Source organism: Phacochoerus africanus, chromosome 5 (genome assembly GCF_016906955.1).
Source record: "Phacochoerus africanus isolate WHEZ1 chromosome 5, ROS_Pafr_v1, whole genome shotgun sequence".
NCBI lineage: Eukaryota > Metazoa > Chordata > Mammalia > Artiodactyla > Suidae > Phacochoerus > Phacochoerus africanus.
Window position 1 is genome coordinate 80,998,295 of NC_062548.1, and position 18,945 is coordinate 81,017,239.

At 42.6% G+C, this 18,945-nt stretch overlaps 1 protein-coding gene across 3 annotated transcripts in view; it reads left to right on the forward strand.

Moving 5' to 3' along the window:
- SPRED2 (sprouty related EVH1 domain containing 2) overlaps nucleotides 1-18,945 on the forward strand; it is a 125,623-nt gene that overhangs the window by 81,851 nt on the left and 24,827 nt on the right. For all 3 annotated transcript variants that reach the window (XM_047781922.1, XM_047781921.1, XM_047781923.1), the window contains one exon: nucleotides 10,023-10,200. In XM_047781922.1, coding sequence (XP_047637878.1) covers nucleotides 10,023-10,200 — 178 coding nt within the window. The remainder of the gene's footprint in view (nucleotides 1-10,022; nucleotides 10,201-18,945) is intronic.

Below are 18,945 nucleotides of genomic sequence, written 5' to 3' on the forward strand. Positions count from 1 at the left end.
AAGTTTTGGGTTGAAGTGGGAGGAAAAAAAGCTATAGCTCCATCCTTAAGACACTGGATATATTCAATACATAAAATCAAAAAGTTTTAGTAAAGAGATTTTTCCAAAAGGGAAAAAAATGGAGAGCAATGTAAGTGAGTGAATCTAGCTCAATCACTCCTTTATACTGGTTCAAACTACAAGGCAATAAAAGCTTAGAGGATAAATTTAAAAATGTATTTTAAAGACAGCACGGTGGAGTAAACCTCGCTGAGAAGGAAGCCCCCAAGCTAGTGTTGAATAAGGTAACCTCCAGCGCCCCTGGGTGCTGCGCTGAGTATCACCACCTCCATCCAGTGTGTGAAGGTTTGCCCTTGGAATTGGGTTGTCACTGAGGTGTAGGCGCGGGCGCCACCAGAAGCTCTGACTTGCCTCAGCCAGCTGTAAATTTTTCTAGCTCACCGGGTCTGTCAGAGAGTGCTCCCTGGTCAGTGTTCCCAGGCTTCGGGGATGTCAAAGGATCCCTAATTTCCCTCCCCGGTATTTCCTCAACTAGCTCCTGACAGGCCTCTTAAGCCTCTGTCAAGCTCACGTGTTTAACTTCCAGCCCTGATCTTTGTTCCTTTGTGTCTTGGCTTCATGGACTTTCTTGGCCCTGCTGGGTCACAGGACACATGAACAGCAGGTGCCACATGGGACAGCTGGCAGCGTGTCCATTGTCTACGTGGTATGTTTCAGCCCCATGTGCCAGAATGGTCAGTGCTCGTGCCAGTCTGGCTCTTGTGGCCAGAAAATGTACGGTGGCCCTTGAAGATTGGAAGGGCATCTCCTTTTTTGTTGTTGTTTTTGTTGTTTTTAACCTCAATGAGATTGATTATATTTATTGTTATGCAATCACAAACCCAATTTTACAACGTTTCCATTCCAAACTCCCAGCCCTGGAAGGGCATCTCCTTACAGCAAACTGTAATGTAAAGGAAGATATTATTATAGGTGTTATTATGGTTAAACAAGGTACGGGCATTTATTCTGAATCATAGAAACACTAGGTTATAAAAATAGGAGTTCATAATAGTTATTTTAAAGGAGTGTTTTTGAATCAAAATTTCAGTGGGAATTAAGTACTGGAAGCCCAGGAGTTCCCATCATGGCTCAGCGGGTTATGAACCCAACCAGTATCCATGAGGATATGGATTTGATCCCAGACCTCGCTCAGTGGGTTAAGGATCTGGTGTTGCTGTGAGCTGTGGTGTAGGTTGCAGATGTGGCTCAGATCCCAAGTTGCTGTGGCTGTGGTATAGGCTGGCAGCTGCAGCTCCAATTCAACCCACAGCCTGGGAACTTCCACATACCATGGATATGGCCCTAAAAAAACCAAAAAAAAGTACTAGAGACCCATGTCTAATAAATTTCAACTTGCTAGGATTGGTTCTAAAGAATGATTTATACATTATTAAATGTAATAGTCATTCCTATTTTAAATATCAGTTGTGCTGGCAGTGTAGTTCATAGTAATAAGGAAAATGACCCCTTGTAATCTGTGCACAAGAAAATAGTGTGTGGGTGAGTAGGTCTATTTGTATGCTTCAGGGTAGCCAGGGAGCCTGAGCCACAGAGATGCTGGGCTTCGGTGGGGCATGCGAGGATGAGAATGGGGCCACCCCATACCTCTCCCTTGGGGTTGGAATGGAACTTGGACAAGGAGGGCTCTGGTGACCTTGCAGGACAGCAGAACTTACTGGCTATGACGAAAAGTTAAAATGGGGATTCCTAACACATTGTCCAGTTATTTTCACTCCCAGATCCTGAGCCCAGCCCATGGTAAAGGAGGAAAACCTATTCACACCCATAATAGAAGCAGGAACCCCTGGCTTTCGGCCTGATTAGTTCCTGGATGAAGGTTCCGTCCCCAGGCATGGCACAGCAAGCACTCATTCTCACCACCACCTTCCACTACCATGTTATATATTGGGGTTCCGTTCCTGGAAATTCATTACGTACCATTTTTTAAATACCCAAATTGGTTGCAAAGACAGAAAAGCTGTAATCCTCTGGGGGGGAAGACTGTACGGGCAGGAGGAGCTGCAGCATCTCAGAAAGGCAGAGACACAGTGAAGATTGGAGGAGAAGCCTGGGTAAATCTGGGCACTGGCAGAGGGCCTTGGCTCCATGAGTTCAAAATTATGGTGTTGGTACCTGTTCAAGTACATGGATTCTTCTCCTGGCAGATGCTAGGGTAGGGTTGTTTCCAAGACGACTCTCCATCAAGTGTACTTCATCACTCATTTCATGGATGTTAAATAACTGTGGAGAAGCCTTTTTCTTAAGTGACCTTAGCCCACTTTTTAGCTCCCCCAAGTCTGATATTAACAAACCAATCTCTTTATCAAGCAAACACTTAACGTGTAGAAAATTTCTTCTTTGCTTTGTAGTGCCTGTTCATCAGTGTTTGAGAGGGGAGATGGTGTCTTCACCAGCATAGGCTACTGTGGGGTCGCCCTCTCTAGCTGGCTTTTCTTGTCACTGTCGCTTGTAGTGGCTTAACCCTTGACCAACAATACACATTTTGGTCAACAGTAAGCATGCAGAGCAAGTATCTACCTTGAGGGACATGTATAGAGCTGAAGACCACATTACTACCATGCATAAAGCTACATATGCGCAGTTTTCCTTGCTTATAAAATTTGGATTATATAAATTCTTAAAACCAGGGCAGTCCCCTTTCGAAAGGCTCTTAAGGAAGCTCCCTTGCAGGACAGCAGGTTAAGGATCCAGAATTGCTGCAGGTGTGGTACAGGTTGCAACTGCAGTGCAGGTTTAGTCCCTGGTCCGGGAACTTCCACATGCTGCAAGTTTGGCCCAAAAAAATAATAATAATAGTAAATAAAAATTTTTTTTAATTCTTTAAATAGTTGATACTTAATAGAACTCAAGAACCCATCAGCCATTTAAATAGAATATGACTAATATCTTTGGCTTCTCAACCCTTTGGTTCTGCTGAAATATTTTGTGTTTTTTGTTTTCTTTTTTTTTTTTTTTTTTTTTCCTTTTTGGCTGCCCTGGGTCATATGGAGTTCCCAAGCCAGGGATCAGATCTGAGCTGCAGTTGCAACCTACTGCATCCTTAACCCACTGTGCCCCTCCAGGCATCAAACCTGTGTCCCAGCACTCCAGAGACACCACCAATCTCATTGTGCACAGTGGGAACTCCTGGATTCTTTTTAAAATATGACAAGACACATATATTTCACTCATATATTTTATTCATATGTGTAATACTTTACATATTTGTGTGCATGATTCAATGTAATCAAAGACCTTTTCTAAGTCTTAGGCACCAGGAAGATTTGGGGGGACCAGGGGTGTGATTACAGTGAGGGGTGGCCCTGACTCCCCCGGAGGGCATAGTGTTATATTTGGCTCAGCTGATGGCTCGGGGTTGTGCTGGGGCCAAGAGGGAGGCTGAGAGGCTGAGATCTTGGCTAATCCCTCTCAAGGTCTGGTGCAGTAGAGAAGGCTGAAAAGGGGGGCTGGGAGGAAGTGAGTGGCATGTTTAGCGTAATGCAGAGATAAAGGAGCCGTGTGATCAGATAAGGGGGATAAGTATTTATGGGGGATGTAAAAGTTCCAGGCTCCAAAATCCAGGGAGGAGAGGCAGGAACAGAGGCAGTTCCCAGATGGCAGATGAACTGATCCTTTATAGGTGCCTGAAATGTAGGCTCAAACCTGTTCTTTATAAATCCGCCTTGCGTGAATAAGCTGGAGGTCCATTTGGGATTTTCTCCTGTTGTCTAGGGCCTGACAGCCTTCCTGTGCCTCTGCTTTCTGACAGCTGAAGAAGGCGGGCAGGCAGGAACCCAGTCCTCAGTGGCCAGGGAGGCTGGTCTTTAAAGACCTGTTCTTGTAATTAAAGTCAGCCTTTGAACAGAAATAATTGCAATGACTATAATTTACCCAACTTCTCTGTATCAGGCACTTGACCTCTGTCACTGCGTTTAACCCTCAGGACAGCCCAGCACAGCATATCCTCTCTTGGCTTTTTGCAAATGAGGAAACTGAAGCTCAAAAAGAGGCTTCTGCAGCTACTAAGAAGGTCAAGGCAGTGCCAACCTGTCGGGCTCTGAATATTATTTCCAGGGACACTTTTGTGTCTCACCATTTCCTACTGCTCTTTTGTTTACCTCTGTAACGTGGTCTAGGCAGATCCTGCTTTGAATCTGGGGAGAACTTAGGACATAAAGGCCTGAGATCTAAAACCACTTGTGCCATCTTGGAGTCAGCACCCCATCCCCCGCTAAAAAGAATCCGTCTTTGAAATCATTCTTTCTTCCTTTCCCCATCCTGCCATGGGATGTCACCTACCTCTATTGCATGCTGAGTGATCACAGGGCAGCAAGTTCTCTTTTTACAAATCCATGTGTGGGGAGTGCAAAGCTTTTTCCTTAAAGGAACCACATTTGGGCAAATCCCCAGCCCGATTCAGAAAAGCTGGTTTTATTCAAAGTGCACTTAAAGAATATGTTGGCATTTGGGTGATGGTCAAACACCACATAATGACATTGATTCTTAGGGTCAGTTGTTGTTGTTGTTTGTTTGTTTGTTTGCTCTTTTGGCTGCCCCTCGGCATATGGAGTTCCTGGGCCAGGGATCAAATCCAAGCCACAGTTGTGACCTAAGCCGCAGCTGCGGCAGCTCTGGATCCTTAACCACTGTGCCGGGCAGGGGATTGAACCTGTGTCCCAGCACTCCCAAGGCGCCGTCAATCCCATTGTGCCACAGCAGGAACTCCTTAGGGTCAGTTTTAACTTAAATTCAGACACTAGGGCTCCATTCACTTGGTGTTTGGACCCACGCCTGGGACTTCACCAGGTCCTAATCAGTTACACTGGTTTAACAGTTGAAACTTTCAGAAGCATGAGGTTGTTGTTGTTTTTGACAAAGAATGTTTTTGGACCATTTTTCTAAAGCACACCCGTAGCATTTTCCTTGTGCAAATGAAGAGACTAATCCACTCTTGCCTGTCCTGCTCCATCACCCCCCAAAGCAAACCCTACATCTGGTTTAAACATGTTGTTTAATTCTTTCCAGAAAGAGGGAGGGAAGGTGGGAAGGGAGTTTTCCTTCTTTATACCTTTTTGGTGGTGGAGTTCATTGTCCTTTCTGTTCTGGGCGGGGTGAGTGCCTGAGTAACGTAAATACACCACGGATAGGAAGCAGTTGGCGTGCGGCCATGCAGCTGGATTATCCAGACATCCCTCGTAGCTTTTAGTGCAACACTTTATCCCCCTGCCCTGTTTTAAATAGCTGGTTGCCTCCGTTAATGCTGGCTGTTGGGGCTTCTCCCCCCCACCACCACCCCTCCCAACACACAGCCCATTACAGAGAAGTCTATGCCCTCAGGAAGGAGCTGATGAGGAATCAGGTCAGGAAAGAGGATGCTGCAGACCATAAGCAAAGGGCAAAATTAACAGCCCCTGAAGTCTGGAAGCCGGGGTGAGGTTTTTCTTTGGGGTTTTTTTTTTGTTTGTTTGGTTTTTTTTTTTTTTTTTGAGTCTCTAATAAATGCATGCTTTTTGGAAATAGGTCTATGGCACTAACGTAAGTAATGCAAACTTCCATTTTTCATGTTTACTTAATCCCTTCCAAAGACAGGAGAAAAGCACACAGCTGCAACAACAAAAAAAAAGTAAAAGCATGTTTTAGCAAGAGGTATGTAGGGTTTCAATTATTCACCTTGGCCATTTCCTGTTGGGATGAACACATAGTACATTCACAGAAGATTTGAAAAAGCTGCGTTTCTTTCTTTCTTCTTTTTTTTTTTTTTTTTTTTTTTTTTTGTCTGTTTAGGGCTGCAGCCTCGGCATATGGAGGTTCCCAAGCTAGGGGTCCAATAGGAGCTGTAGCTGCCGGCCTGTGCCACAGCCACAGCAACATGGGATCGGAGCCACGTCTGCGACCTACACCACAGATCACAGCAACGCTGGATCCTTAACCCACTGAGCGAGGCCAGGGATCGAACCCACGTCCTCATGGATGCTAGTTGAGTTTGTTAACCTCTGAGCCACAACAGGAACTCCCAAAGCTGCGTTTCATACTGGAGATTTATACATCATGGGAAACCTTAGTTTTTCTAGAATAAATGGGGAATGAAGGGGAGTAGAGTCACAAATTGTATGTAAGTAAACAAATATCATAAAATGGTCTGAATCTCTCTGATCTAAAGGAATATGCATGTTGAATCTTGAGATGAATGGATTAATGATAGAAATCATGTGATTTTCAAAATTCAGTTTTCCTGTCAATGACAAGGAAATCTTTACCCTATTCCACTAAGCTATTGTGGCTTGTAAGTAAATGATTATTGAACACTATATTTTCTCAGATTGTATTAGCTACAAATAATTTTTTAAACCTGTTTATAAGTATTGTCTATTTAACCCATTAATTCCATGATCTACCTATAAGACAACACCCTAGGTTCTAAGGGTATGGCAGTAAACAAAAAGGGCAAAGTCCCTGCTCTAGTGGAGTTTCCATTCTAGTTGGGAAAAGTGGGCAAATAGGGCAGATGCTGATGTAGTAGCATTTAGAGAGACAAGGCACAGTGAGAAGATTTAAGAGGAATAAGAGGTGTCACTTTATTATATAAAGTGGACAGAGAAATCTTCTCTGGTGAAATAACCTTGGACAGAGACCTGAATGAAATAAGGAGCCTAGTTGGTGTGTGGAGAGAAGAATGGGGGGTGGGGTTTGAAGGGAAGGAAATAGCAAGTGCAAAGGCCCTGTGGCAGGAATGTGCTTAATGTGGAGGACCATCAAGGACAGTGGGAGTGAAGGAGAATGAGCAAGGAGGAGAGCAGTAAGAAAAGCACAGATTTACTTTCATTCATAGTAATGTAAGAAGCTATTGGGGGCGGGGGGACCACACCCACAGCAATTGGAAGTTCCCAGGCTAGGGGTCAAATTGGGAGATCCAGCTGCCAGCCTATACCACAGCCACAGCAATGCAGGATCCGAGCTGAGTCTTCAACTTGTACCACAGCTCACAGCAACGCTGGGTCCTTAACCCACTGAGCGAGGCCAGGGATCAAACCTGAATCCTCATGGATACTAATTGGATTCGTCTCCACAGTACCACAACAGGAACTCCCTGAGTAGAAGGTTTTAATCTGCTTAATGTGACTTACCTTTCAATTTCCTTAGGAAGTTGGACAAGTGTGAAAGTAAGGAGGCCAGTTTGGGTCTGTTATAGTCATCTGAGAAGTGTTATGGATAATTTCAAAGGAAGAGCCAGTAGGATCCACAGGTGGGGGGAATCACGAGTTCAGTTTTTTACACATGTTGGTTGAGGTGCCTACAAGATGCCAAAGCAGAGAAATCACATAGGCAGTTGGTTTCACTAATCTGAAGCTTAGGGAAGAGATCTGGATGTGGAAATGTGAGTTGGGGCACTGTTCACACAAAGGCAATATTTAAGTGCAGTTGTTGGCTTGATTCATGGATGGTTTGGCCACAGTTAAAGGAGAGGAGGCAGCAAATGCTGGTAGTGACTAGTAGGCATGCTGGTGGGTGCTGGGGCTAGGTCTCTTAGGATGGTGTCTGTTTTCTCAGTGAAATTAAAGTAAGTGCATCCATCATCTGAGAAGGAGGAGGCAGGAGGACATACGAAACCATCTTCTTAGGGACATGTCCGGGAAATGTAGCAGGATGCTGGCTGGACCCACTTGAGTTTAGTGGTTAGGACTTCACACTAGACCTACGAGCACAGTAAAGTGGGGTTTTTCCCTCTAACCATGTACAGCAGCCTGATTGAGGACATGGAGTTAAGTGGATGGAGGACTACACCAGGGTTTGAAGTTTTGCCAGGAAACTAAAATGAAGAGAGGGCAAACAAGTTAAGGTTTTGTGCAAGAGTATCATGACGGACCATGGAACTTAAGTTGGGTAGAGAATCAAGTGAGAACATGAGGGTGTGGGGAACAGGGAACAATAGATTGTTGGCTCCGGTGGGGTGAAGAATTGTTGGAATCTAGGAGTTCCCTTGTGGCCCAGCAGGTTAAGGACCCAGCATTGTTACTGCAGCAGCTTGGGTCACTGCTGTGGCATGGATTCGATCTCTAGCCCAGGAACTTCCACATTCCGCAGGCACAGCCAAAAAAAAAAAAAAGAATTATTGGAATCTGGAGAAGGTAAGCTGCACTGTAGGGAGATATAGCTGGAGAGCAGGATGCTTCAAACTGACAAGGTCAAGAGCGTAACTTAGACATGCGTGCCTGAGGCTGAGTGTAAGACCAGGGCATTGGAGGAAAAGAGTTCCAGAAACTGAGAGGTCAAAGACTTGGAGGAATCTTCTGTGTGAACAATGAAATTACAAAGAATCATGCCAGGGATCATGGCGAAGAGATAGAGGGACAATGAGCCCACCAGCTTAACCTCTTCAAGGTATGAAGGATGTGACCCAGAAATCTGCGGAAGATTGAAGAAGGGCAGTGGGGGGCAACATCAGACTTGGGGGCTTTGGAGGAACTGGAGAGGGGGCCGTTTGTCAGCCATGGAGGTGAATACCCTCCCCAGCATCTCTTGGCTCAGCTGGAAGGATGCTGGAGAGAGAAGGCGGCCTTGTGAGTGAGCCACGTGCCTCAGCCCAAGGGCGTTTTCTTGTAGGTTAAGAAAGAGAAAGGAACTTCCTTGAGGTACCAGGAGTTGTCAGTTTCATAGAGGCCGGAAGGAGAATGAAGGAGAATGCTGGTTGCCCGAGGCTGGGGAGAGGGGAGAATGGGAGTTAGTGTCAGAGTTTCAGTTTGCGAAGGTGAAAAAAGTTCTGGGAATGGATGGTTGGCATTCTGGTGATGGTTGCCAAACGATGTGAATGTGCTTAATGCCATGAAATGGTCCTGCTTAAAATGGCTAACGTGGTGAATGTTCCGTTGTGTGTATTTCACTGCAGTTAAAAACAAGTGTGAAAGGAAGGGCTGAGGAAGTAAGGGGGTCATTGACCCTTGAGTCCCAGGGGCACAGTGGGAGGGAAGTTGGGTCACAGTAGTGGGTGAGCTGCAGGGCAGTGGGGAATCTGGGTGGCTTTCCCTTCGGGGGTGAGAGGTGAGGGATGTGGGACAGAGGGACCATCTCAGTGGTCCCCAGGAGTTTGTAGATGGTTTGGCTAGGCTCTGAGCACCAGGCCTGAGGGATGAAAAGAGGGGGTTCTGTGTTACTCTGCATCTTTGTCTCCCTAGAATCTGGTACAGCACCTGGCATATAGAAGATGAGAATGTATGTTTGAAGCATTAAGGAAAGGAATGCTATTCCAAGAACGAAAACAGCCAGTGAGAATTTAATGGTCTTGCCGAAAGTCCACATAAATTTCCCCAAAAGTGATGAAGAATGAAAAGAAGCTAGAGTTGGTCTCTGGAGGAGAAAGGATTTTTGGCAAAGGTGCAAAAGAACTTATTGCGAAATCGAAGTGTGGACTGGAAAAAATAACAGGAGGCTACACATGTGTAAAGGGTATTTGAATTGAAATATCTCCCCACCTGTATAAATGATCACATGGTGAATTTGTGATTTGGGAGTGGCCTACCCTCTTCTTATGCTAAATTAGAAGATCATTAGCTTTATAAAACATTAAACCTTGGTCATTCTGCATAGACGTAAGTTTTCAGGGTTGAAACCATAAAATCCTCTTAATTTGTCTTTTCTCACTTGTAGATACCAAACTATAGATATCAGTTCTTTCATTTTATTATTAATACTTCCACCTAGAAACTGGAGAATGTTATGCTTTAAAACCTCCGCAAAGACTCTCGACTTTTTTTTATGACTGGGCCTCTTTTTTGTTTTGTTTTGTTTTTATGTTTATATTGAGTTTAAGAGTGTTGTTTTTTACCTAATTATTGAGATGGGCAGTCTTTTTAAGGTTGCTGCCAGGTTTAGATTTCCTTTTGAAGAGTCCCCAGACTGCTGGCTGTGGTCACCCTGCACTTGAAACATGTCCTCCAGCTCCAGACCATTGTCATGCCCCATTCTTCTTGTTGTTGTCGTTTTAGTGACAGCTATATTGTGCGTGTCAAGGCTGTGGTTATGACCAGAGATGACTCCAGCGGGGGATGGTTCCCACAGGAAGGAGGCGGGATCAGTCGCGTGGGGGTCTGTAAGGTCATGCACCCCGAAGGCAATGGACGCAGCGGCTTTCTCATCCATGGTGAACGGCAGAAAGACAAACTGGTAATGGCAGACGTGCTACGTGGGGGTTAAACCAGTAACAACTGATTTCTTGACATTAATGCATAGCCCTTTTCCTGTAGGTATTTTTTTCCTTCTCTCTCTGACCTCAGACACTTCCAAAAGCTTCCAAAGTTACAGCTCCCAGAGATGATGCCAGATTACAAAATGTAACCCTGGCTTTCCAGTGAAGTCACTTTTTACTACACACCATATAACTCAGATGCTTAGAAGTCGTGCATGTGGCTCTCTTGTTTGCGTCTCTGATGAACTAAGCTGCCTTCCTGTTACTGTAACAAGATGTTCAAAACAAAAGTATGTTCTCTATTATGAATCACATTGTAGTGAGCTGTGAAGTCAGGATTTTTTTAAACCTAGCGTTTATCCACGGAGCATGCCATCCCGGTTTGGTTGGTGAAAAGTAGAATGCAAAGACAGAAGTGGCCTCTGACATTTTGTTACTTCGAAATACATGTTTATCTAAAAGATACTGCAGCTTCTATTTGCATAAGCTAGTGAATAAAAAAACATGTTTGGGAAAAGAAAGTCACAAAAAGCAGTGGCATTACACTTCTGTAGTAATTCTATGTACTTAAAACTATGCACTTTGCAGGGTCATTATCTCACAAGAATGGGGGTGTTGATAGTTTATAACATACAGATTCATGGCAGAATTGGACCTTCATTTAGTTCTCTGTTAGGAAGGAATCTGTGACAGGAAGGAAAATTGAGTGTCTAAGTCTGTATTTAATTGATGACCTTGAACCTGGGGAGAACATGCTCCTCTCTGTATTTGATCCCGGAGTGTGTCCTCCAAAGCCAAGTGTTGATTTCCAATAGGCAGGATCTCAACAGAGAAAACACACAATCACCAAAGGAATATATCAGTGGTACATTTGAGACTCTTGACAACGGTATGTGTTGGGTTTTATGTGCTAGGTGTACAAATTCATCTTCTTCGGCAGTGACTTCTTAATGTTTATATAAGTTACAAAATAAATGAGACAGCAATTTCTAAATGTTATATATGGGTTAACAGAAATGGTATTTTCCCACTTGATGCATTTCTGAAAAATGAAATGAATGAAACTTTTTTATTCTCTCTTGGTTTCTTTCCCTTTTTTTGGCTGCTCCACAGCTTACGGAGTCTCCCAGGCCAGGGATCAGATCCGAGCTGCATTTGCAACCTGTGTCCCAGTGCTCCCACGACACAGCCGATCCCATTGTGCCACAGTGGGAGCTCCAAAATGAATGAAACTTTAAAGAGAGAATATGGCTCATTTTAAGAAATGTGGCCACTCGAGAAATTCCTTACATAATAATAGATAATTAAGACATTCTTGTTTCTAAAATATTCTCATAAACACAGTGTAACCACACTAACAAGAAAAAGTAAAATAACTACCTTTTATCCAGGGTTTACCTAAGGGCTAAGTACAGTTAGCCCTCTAGTTAAGTTGTATCATCATATCCTTATAGCAGCCTGTATAGTTATAACTGAAGAAACTAAGATTTGGAAAGACTCCTTGTTCTGGGTGATCCATCTTAGGGTCCAGGAACCTGTCTTCGGTGCCCTGTCACTCTGACCCCAGACTGAGCCAAAGTCACATGTGTACAACCACCTTTAGCCCTTTGATATAATTTTCCCGCTTGTGCATGTTTTCATTTTTATATGGCTGTAATTGGAGCGCATAAACAGTTTTGTATCTCCTTTGTTTTGCCCTAACATTCTCATAGGAAATTTTCCGTGTTGCTGGTATCAGGTTGATGTTCACTGTTTATTTGATGATCTCCTTAGTATCAAATATTAAGATTCTTTCCCATCCCTCCACCCCAATATTACCTACCCACATTTTCCACACTTTTTTTCTTTTTTCTATTTTCTTGGAATAATTTGGAGGGGTCAGATTTTTATGATTTTTTAATGCTCGCACAAAGAGCTTCTTCCAGCATAGATGAAAATTTCCTTTAATACCTTGAGGGTTAGATGTTTTAAGTCTTTACCACATTTGATTGAAGTAAGAATGGTAATCTTATTGTTGGTCAATAATGAGATCAAATGTCTTTCTGTTTGTTAAACAGCCGTAACTGAATTATCTATTGTGTCCTTTGTGTATTTACCTTTTGGGGTCTGATTTTTCTCCGTGATACATACTCCCTCCAAACATGATGAAGACATTCATCTTCATCTCCCACATTTGCTGCAAATATTTTTATTATCTGTTGTTTGCCTTTTTAATTGTATTTGGTATTCTTTTCCTACAAAGATTTTGATAGAAAAGGGTTTTTCTCTCTTTCCCTTTTTATTTTGACTGTGTCTGCTTTTGTGTTAACAAATTATCTTACCTGAATGGTTGTATCTTTTTAGGTCTGTTTCTTCCTGATATTTCCATGGTTTGTCATAGAATATGTCAACCTGAAATGGCCTTTAGATTGTCTAATTTAGCCCCTTCATTTCATAGACACACTTATAAACTTGTATCTTACCACTGACTTGAACATAGTAATTGTAAACTTCGATGGTTTTGTTTGAGGCCCTTTGTGTAAATAAATACGCTCAGTTAAGTTCCTGCAGCAAGGTGGAGGAGACTATTATCTCCGCTTCGTAGTAGGGGAATCCAGTGCTCCAAGGAGTGATCCATTTCCTCAGTCTAGGGCACGTGGTCATTAGCAGAACCAGCACTGAGAACTCTCTGTGAAGCCAAAACCTGGCCCATTCATTCCCACTCTGCCTGGGAATAGGGCAGTCCTGGCTGTGGTCCGGCTTCTGTTGTGTGTTGCTATAGCACAGGGACTGTGTGCCTCATCCCCTCCCCTATTCTATTTCTCCTTCACTCTCTCCCTCTTCTTGTCCCCCTCACATTCTGTGACTCAATGTTTCTGGACTTTTATATCCACTCTAGGAGCTCAGTTACACACCCATACACCTGGCTGTGCTTCTCCATGGGAGCTCAGTCACACACCCATACACCTGCCTGTGCTTCTCCATCTTTCCATGCCTCACCTTGCCTGTTTCACGCTCTGGCAAGTTCTGGGCTCCTAACACACAGACACGAACACACCCCTTTGGCCCCCAGGCTTCCATAATGCAACACTTCTGCCCACTGGAGGGTATGAATCTGCCTGGAAGCTCTGCAGATGGGGTGGGTTGTTGAAGGCCTGCCCCATGCATGGTGCAGTGGTGAGGGGAGGCTGAGATCATTTTTGGAATACAGCGACTGGCTGGTATCAGAGTTCCCAGTATTCCAGCTAAGACATAACGTGCTTTTGCTGCTAGAAACAGTGTGGTCAATAGCTTTTCCTTGGAGTGCCGTTCTAGAATTCAGCACATTTGATTTTTGTCTTTTGAATTCTATGTTGACGCCTGTGAACTTCACTGCCATTGTTTCTTTGGGAAAAGTCTGTGTTCCAACTCTCCATTCACAAAGTTGTTATTTGGATAATTTTTTTGTAAATTGGAGACAATTGAGTCTCCCTGAGAAATTATACATAAATTAAACATTTCTGAGTTGAAGCTTATTTTCGCTGGATTAGGCGATTTTACTTCTTAAATGAATCCTGTGAGAAACCACCTTAGGAAGATGAATCACAAAATCTAAAATGTTGCTCATTCTGGTGCAGGTCTGTGAGCACTCACACATTTGGTAGGAGTTCCAGCTGGCAAAGCTCTGTGAAAGGCAATTTGGCAAGATATTAATTTTAAATGTGTATTCCTTTTTTACTTGGCAGTTGCACCTCTAAACCCTATCCTATGGAAACAGGTTTACAAAGATGTATGGAGAGTTACGGTTCACAGACATTTTTGGTCTCAGAGTCCCCCAAAACGCTTTTGTCTTGTAGACTATAGCTACTAATATTTACCGTGTTAGAAATTAAAACTGAAATAATTAAAAATCATAAATGGTAGTGCTAGCATAAATGACATTCTTTATGGCAAATAACTATATAACTGTTTTCCAGGGGAGAAATGAGTAGAAGAATAGCATTATGTTGCTTTTTTTCACATCTCTTTAATATCTGACTCAATAGAAAATTGCCAGATCCTAATAGCTGCTCCTGCCTTCAGACTGTTGCAAAAGTGTGTGAAGAAAAGCCAGCCTCACAAAGATATATAGTTGGAAAATGGAGAAATATTAGCCTCTTCAGATAATTATAGATAGACTTCTTTAATGCTGCACCAAAACTGGGCTTGTGGTCATTTCTTAAATGTGGCTCTGAAACCATATCAATGACCTTTTCATACTCTGTCACATTAAAATCCACCAGTTTAGGGAGTTCCCACTGTGGCTCAGTGGGTTAGTGATCCAGCTTGTCTCTGTGGCATTGCGGGTTCCATCCGTGGCCCAGTGCAGTGAGTTAAGGATCCCCGAAGCAGTGGTGTAGGTCACAGATGTGGCTTGGATTCCATCCCTGGTCTGGGAACTTCCATATGCTGTGGATGCAGCAGGAAAAGGGGGGAGGGGCCATGGAGGATGTCTGCTTGCTTTTCTTTCTCTCTGCGTGGATTTTTTTTTTGGTTCCTGATTTTGTAAAATCATGCATGTTAGTCACTTGGAAGATAATGGTTTACAGGGTTAAACAGATCTTCCAAATATTGATACATTTAATTCTATAGTATCAAAAAACCACATTTCCGGAGTTCCCATCATGGCACAGTGGAAACGAATCCAACTAGGAACCATGAGGTTGAGGGTTCGATCCCTGGCCTCATTCAGTGGGTTGAGAATCCAGTGTTGCTGTGAGGTGTGGTATTGATCTCAGATGTAGCTCGGATCTGGCGTTGCTGTGGCTGTGGTGTAGGCCAGCGGCAACAGCTCCAATTAGACCCCTAGCCTGGGAACTTCCATATGCCATGGGTGTGGCCCTAAAAAGAGAAAAAGGACAAAAAAAAACCCAAAACCAAACAAAAAACTCACATTTCCTAATATCACCACTGATCTCATTAGAAAAGTCTGCAAGTATTGGGAAGCTGTCCAAAATTCTTTCACTTGAAAGTTCAAATTTTATTATTGGCCACAAATATCTCCTTGTTTTCCTTGAGGTGACAGGCTCACTGTGTTCATTTTCAGGAAAATGTCTGCCAAGTACCCAAGTCTGAATAACCGCAGTTTCATCTGTTAGTTATTCTTTCAAGTAAACCTAGTGATCCATGAGGAAAGCAATTAGCGCAACTGCAGCAATTGGACAAGTGTTTCCTTGAGACAATTGTCATTCTTCCCTAAGTGGCAGAAGTAGAAAGGCTGTGAGGATACTCTTCCATTTTTCCAACCCTGCATTCATGCAAAGCCAGAGGTTCTTCCATACTTCAGCCAAAGCTACATATTGTAGCAGGTCAAATGCAGAGGCAGACATGAGAATCCAGTTATGTGTACTTCCCATTTCATCACACAGAATAAAAGATGTGTATTCAGGGGCCATGATTTAATCATTTTAACTGCTTCATCAAGGACAGTCTTAACATTGAACAGTCTTAACATTTTTACTTTGACCATGCGACAGTGGTAAATCCACTAACTTTGGTACTGTTTGGTGCCACTGCCCTGCCTTGACTGATGCCTCAGAACAGCCACTCTACCCACTGTTACTTTTGCACTATTAGCAGAAATGGCAACACTATTTTAAAAAACCTATTATTAAAACTTGTTATTAATAATAATTGTTAATTCATTATTTGTTTAATATTTATATATTTATAAGTATTATATTTAGTTAATAATTAAAACTTATTATTATTTTTAAAACTGTTAGCAGAAATGGAAAAGCAAACAAGTCTTAATATATGAAAGTAGTCTTGCCATCCTAGACCCCCTGAAAGGACCTGGGGGTATAGAGGGAAGGTTCCCAGGAGCCTAGAGACCAAACTTGGAGAACACGTACAAAGATGTTCATTCCAGCATTGTCTGTCGTGGTGACCCATTAGAAATAACCTAAATGCTCATTAGTATAGAGAATGGCTGAAGAATTCTAATATATCCATACTGAGGACTATTACGCAGCCACTAAACAGTCCTTTTTACCTTCTTATATTTCTAAGACATGTTTTTGAAGAAAGGGCAAGTTGCAGAGCAATTTATAGGTGTGGCTACATTTAAACACACACCCAAACTTACATGAACATATACAAAAGCTTCAGGAAGGCAATTGGGATTGTGTCCACTGTATGGACAGCAGGCAGCTCTGGAGATGGAAAGGTGTTTAAAGGTAGGGAGGGAGAAGTGAATGAGAATGGAATCTTCATGGACTCTCCTAAGTTGCTTAACTCTTTTACAATATGTATTTCTTGTGTAGTTTTTTTTTTTTTCTTCTTCTTCTTTTTAGGGCTGCACCTGTGGCACATGAAATTTCCTGGGCTAGGGGTTGAATTGGAGCTGCAGCCGCCAGCCTACACCACAGCCACAGCAACACCAGATCCTTAACCCACTGAGTGAGGCCAGGGATCAAACCCATATCTTCACAGAGATAATGTCAGGTTCTTAACCCACTGAGCCACAGTGGGAACTCCCTTGCATAGTTTTTTTAAAACCTCCAGGAGTTCCCGTTGTGGCGCAGCAGAAGCGAATCTGATTAGGAACCAGCAGATTGTGGGTTCGATCCCTGGCCTTGCTTAGTGGGTTAAGGATCTCACATTGCCATGAGCTGTGGTGTAGGTCGCAGACATGGCTCAGATATGGTGTGGCTGTGGCTGTGGTGTAGGCCGGCAGCTACAGCTCCAATTAGACCCCTAGCCTGGGATCCTCCATATGCTGTGGGTGCAGCCCTAAAAAGACAAAACAAAAAACCTCCAACAAGAATACATAACCACTTATTTCCGCCCCACTCCCATCCATCTCATTTTAAAAGATATTTTTTAAAGCCTTTCTCAAGTTTTAAGTTAATGCCTAAACTTCATTTTAGAGGATTTATTATAGGTATGTCAGAACTTCAATTAGAGGGGTGATACCTGTTATGAAGATTGAAGCCTTTGGATTTTTTCATTTTTTTATCATTAAACTTAATGCAATAATGTAGTTTTTGTTTAAGAGGACAAAGAGATGGTTTCTGGTCCCCTCCCCATCACATATTTAGGTGGCCAAACTTTACTTTTCTAAGAATTTATTAAACTTCTCTAAGAAAATGTACCTTTGGAATCATCTTAAATTCAGGAAATGTCGACCAAAGACATTTTTTTCACCCTAAAAATACGGAGAAACTGAAAGTCTTTGTTTTTACAAATAAGTTTATTTTGAGACTTTGAATTGAGACTATTAAATTCCAAAATAGATAACATTTGTTAGTTAAAGCCTTGGTTATTTGGATTTCCCCAATTTGGAATGGGGCTGGGCTGACATTTAATCATTGCGCTATTCTTAGGGGGAAAATGGCTGTAATAAGCAATTTAATCATAAATAGAACTGCGTGAGGGAACTGTTGTCTTCTTTCAATACAATGTAATAAAGTTAAATGCCCGGGAATGCTATTTGATACACCAATTTGACTATTATTCTCATGTGTTTATTAAGTTAGGGAACATTGATTAGGCCAGGCTTAATTTCTGTTTGCTTAGATGTATTCTTGAAACTTGTGCTCATTGAAAGATATTCTCTGCTTTGAATTTGTACTAATTTAGGCGGGCCTGTACACTTTCCCATCCCTTAGTCTAAAATCAATAAGATCTCATTTGGTTAAACGTAGAACTTTGCCAGCACAAGATCAAAGCAAGTAAAACTTAGCAAAATCATTTTGGTGTGTATATAACAAAGCCATCGAAGTAAATAGTGTCAGTATTTTGGAATTATCTATGAAAAAAAAGAATGGCGTTTACATTCACACGATTGCAATGCTTCTTTTATTCTATAACGTTAAACTCTGGTATCTTTACCAATAATAGCACTGCGCTATACCCAGAGGGAGTTATTTTATTAAACATGTTGCTCTTTCGCAGTCTAGTTACAGGAATAAGATTAGCACATGAAACTGTTAGAGAATAATATGAAGTCAGTACTAAATTGTGAAGGTGACAAAAACAAGTGAATAAAAAGAGTAGGATGTTCTGGGATATCCTGGGAAGTCAGTGTGACTGTGAATGAGCAGTCAGGATTCTCATTGTTCAGTGCTTTCAGAGCACGTTTGTGTGTGTGTGTTCTCCTTGATTAATTATGTTGGTGTTACTTCCGTCGTAGAGATAAAGAGGTCGAAGGTCTGGGACAATCAAAGCTATAGTTTGGTAAAAGGCAGTTCTGAGACTATTGCTGGAAATTTGGAGACCATTCTACTAATCCAGATAAAAGGTTAATAGAGACCCACATCAGGGTAGTAGCAACAGAAACAGCGTCGATACAAAAGATGTTGAAGGAAAAATGAAATGGTCTTGGTGATTAATAATACAAGGGCTAGAGAAAGCAGAAGAGGGAAAAGAAAACCACAGAGATTGGAGCCAGCATGAATGAATAGAGAGGGGTTGGCATGGCTAGATATGGGGAAGTTGGAAGAGGAAACAAGGGGCAGAAATTTCAGAGCAGGTTAAAGATTTTCTCAGTGTGCTGAATTTGAGGTCACTGGGAAACACCCATTAGGACAGAGGGAGGAAGATTGAGAGCTGTGAATACAATGGCCCTAACTTAGATGCAATCAACCTGAAACAGAGCAAAGCCCCAAGACAGAGCCTCAGCTTGGTGCCCCCCAGTCAGGGGCAGAAAGAAGGAAAGTGAGTGAGATGAAGGGGGTGGTTACGGAGCAGAGCAATGCAGTAAGGACCACTGAGGGTGAGGG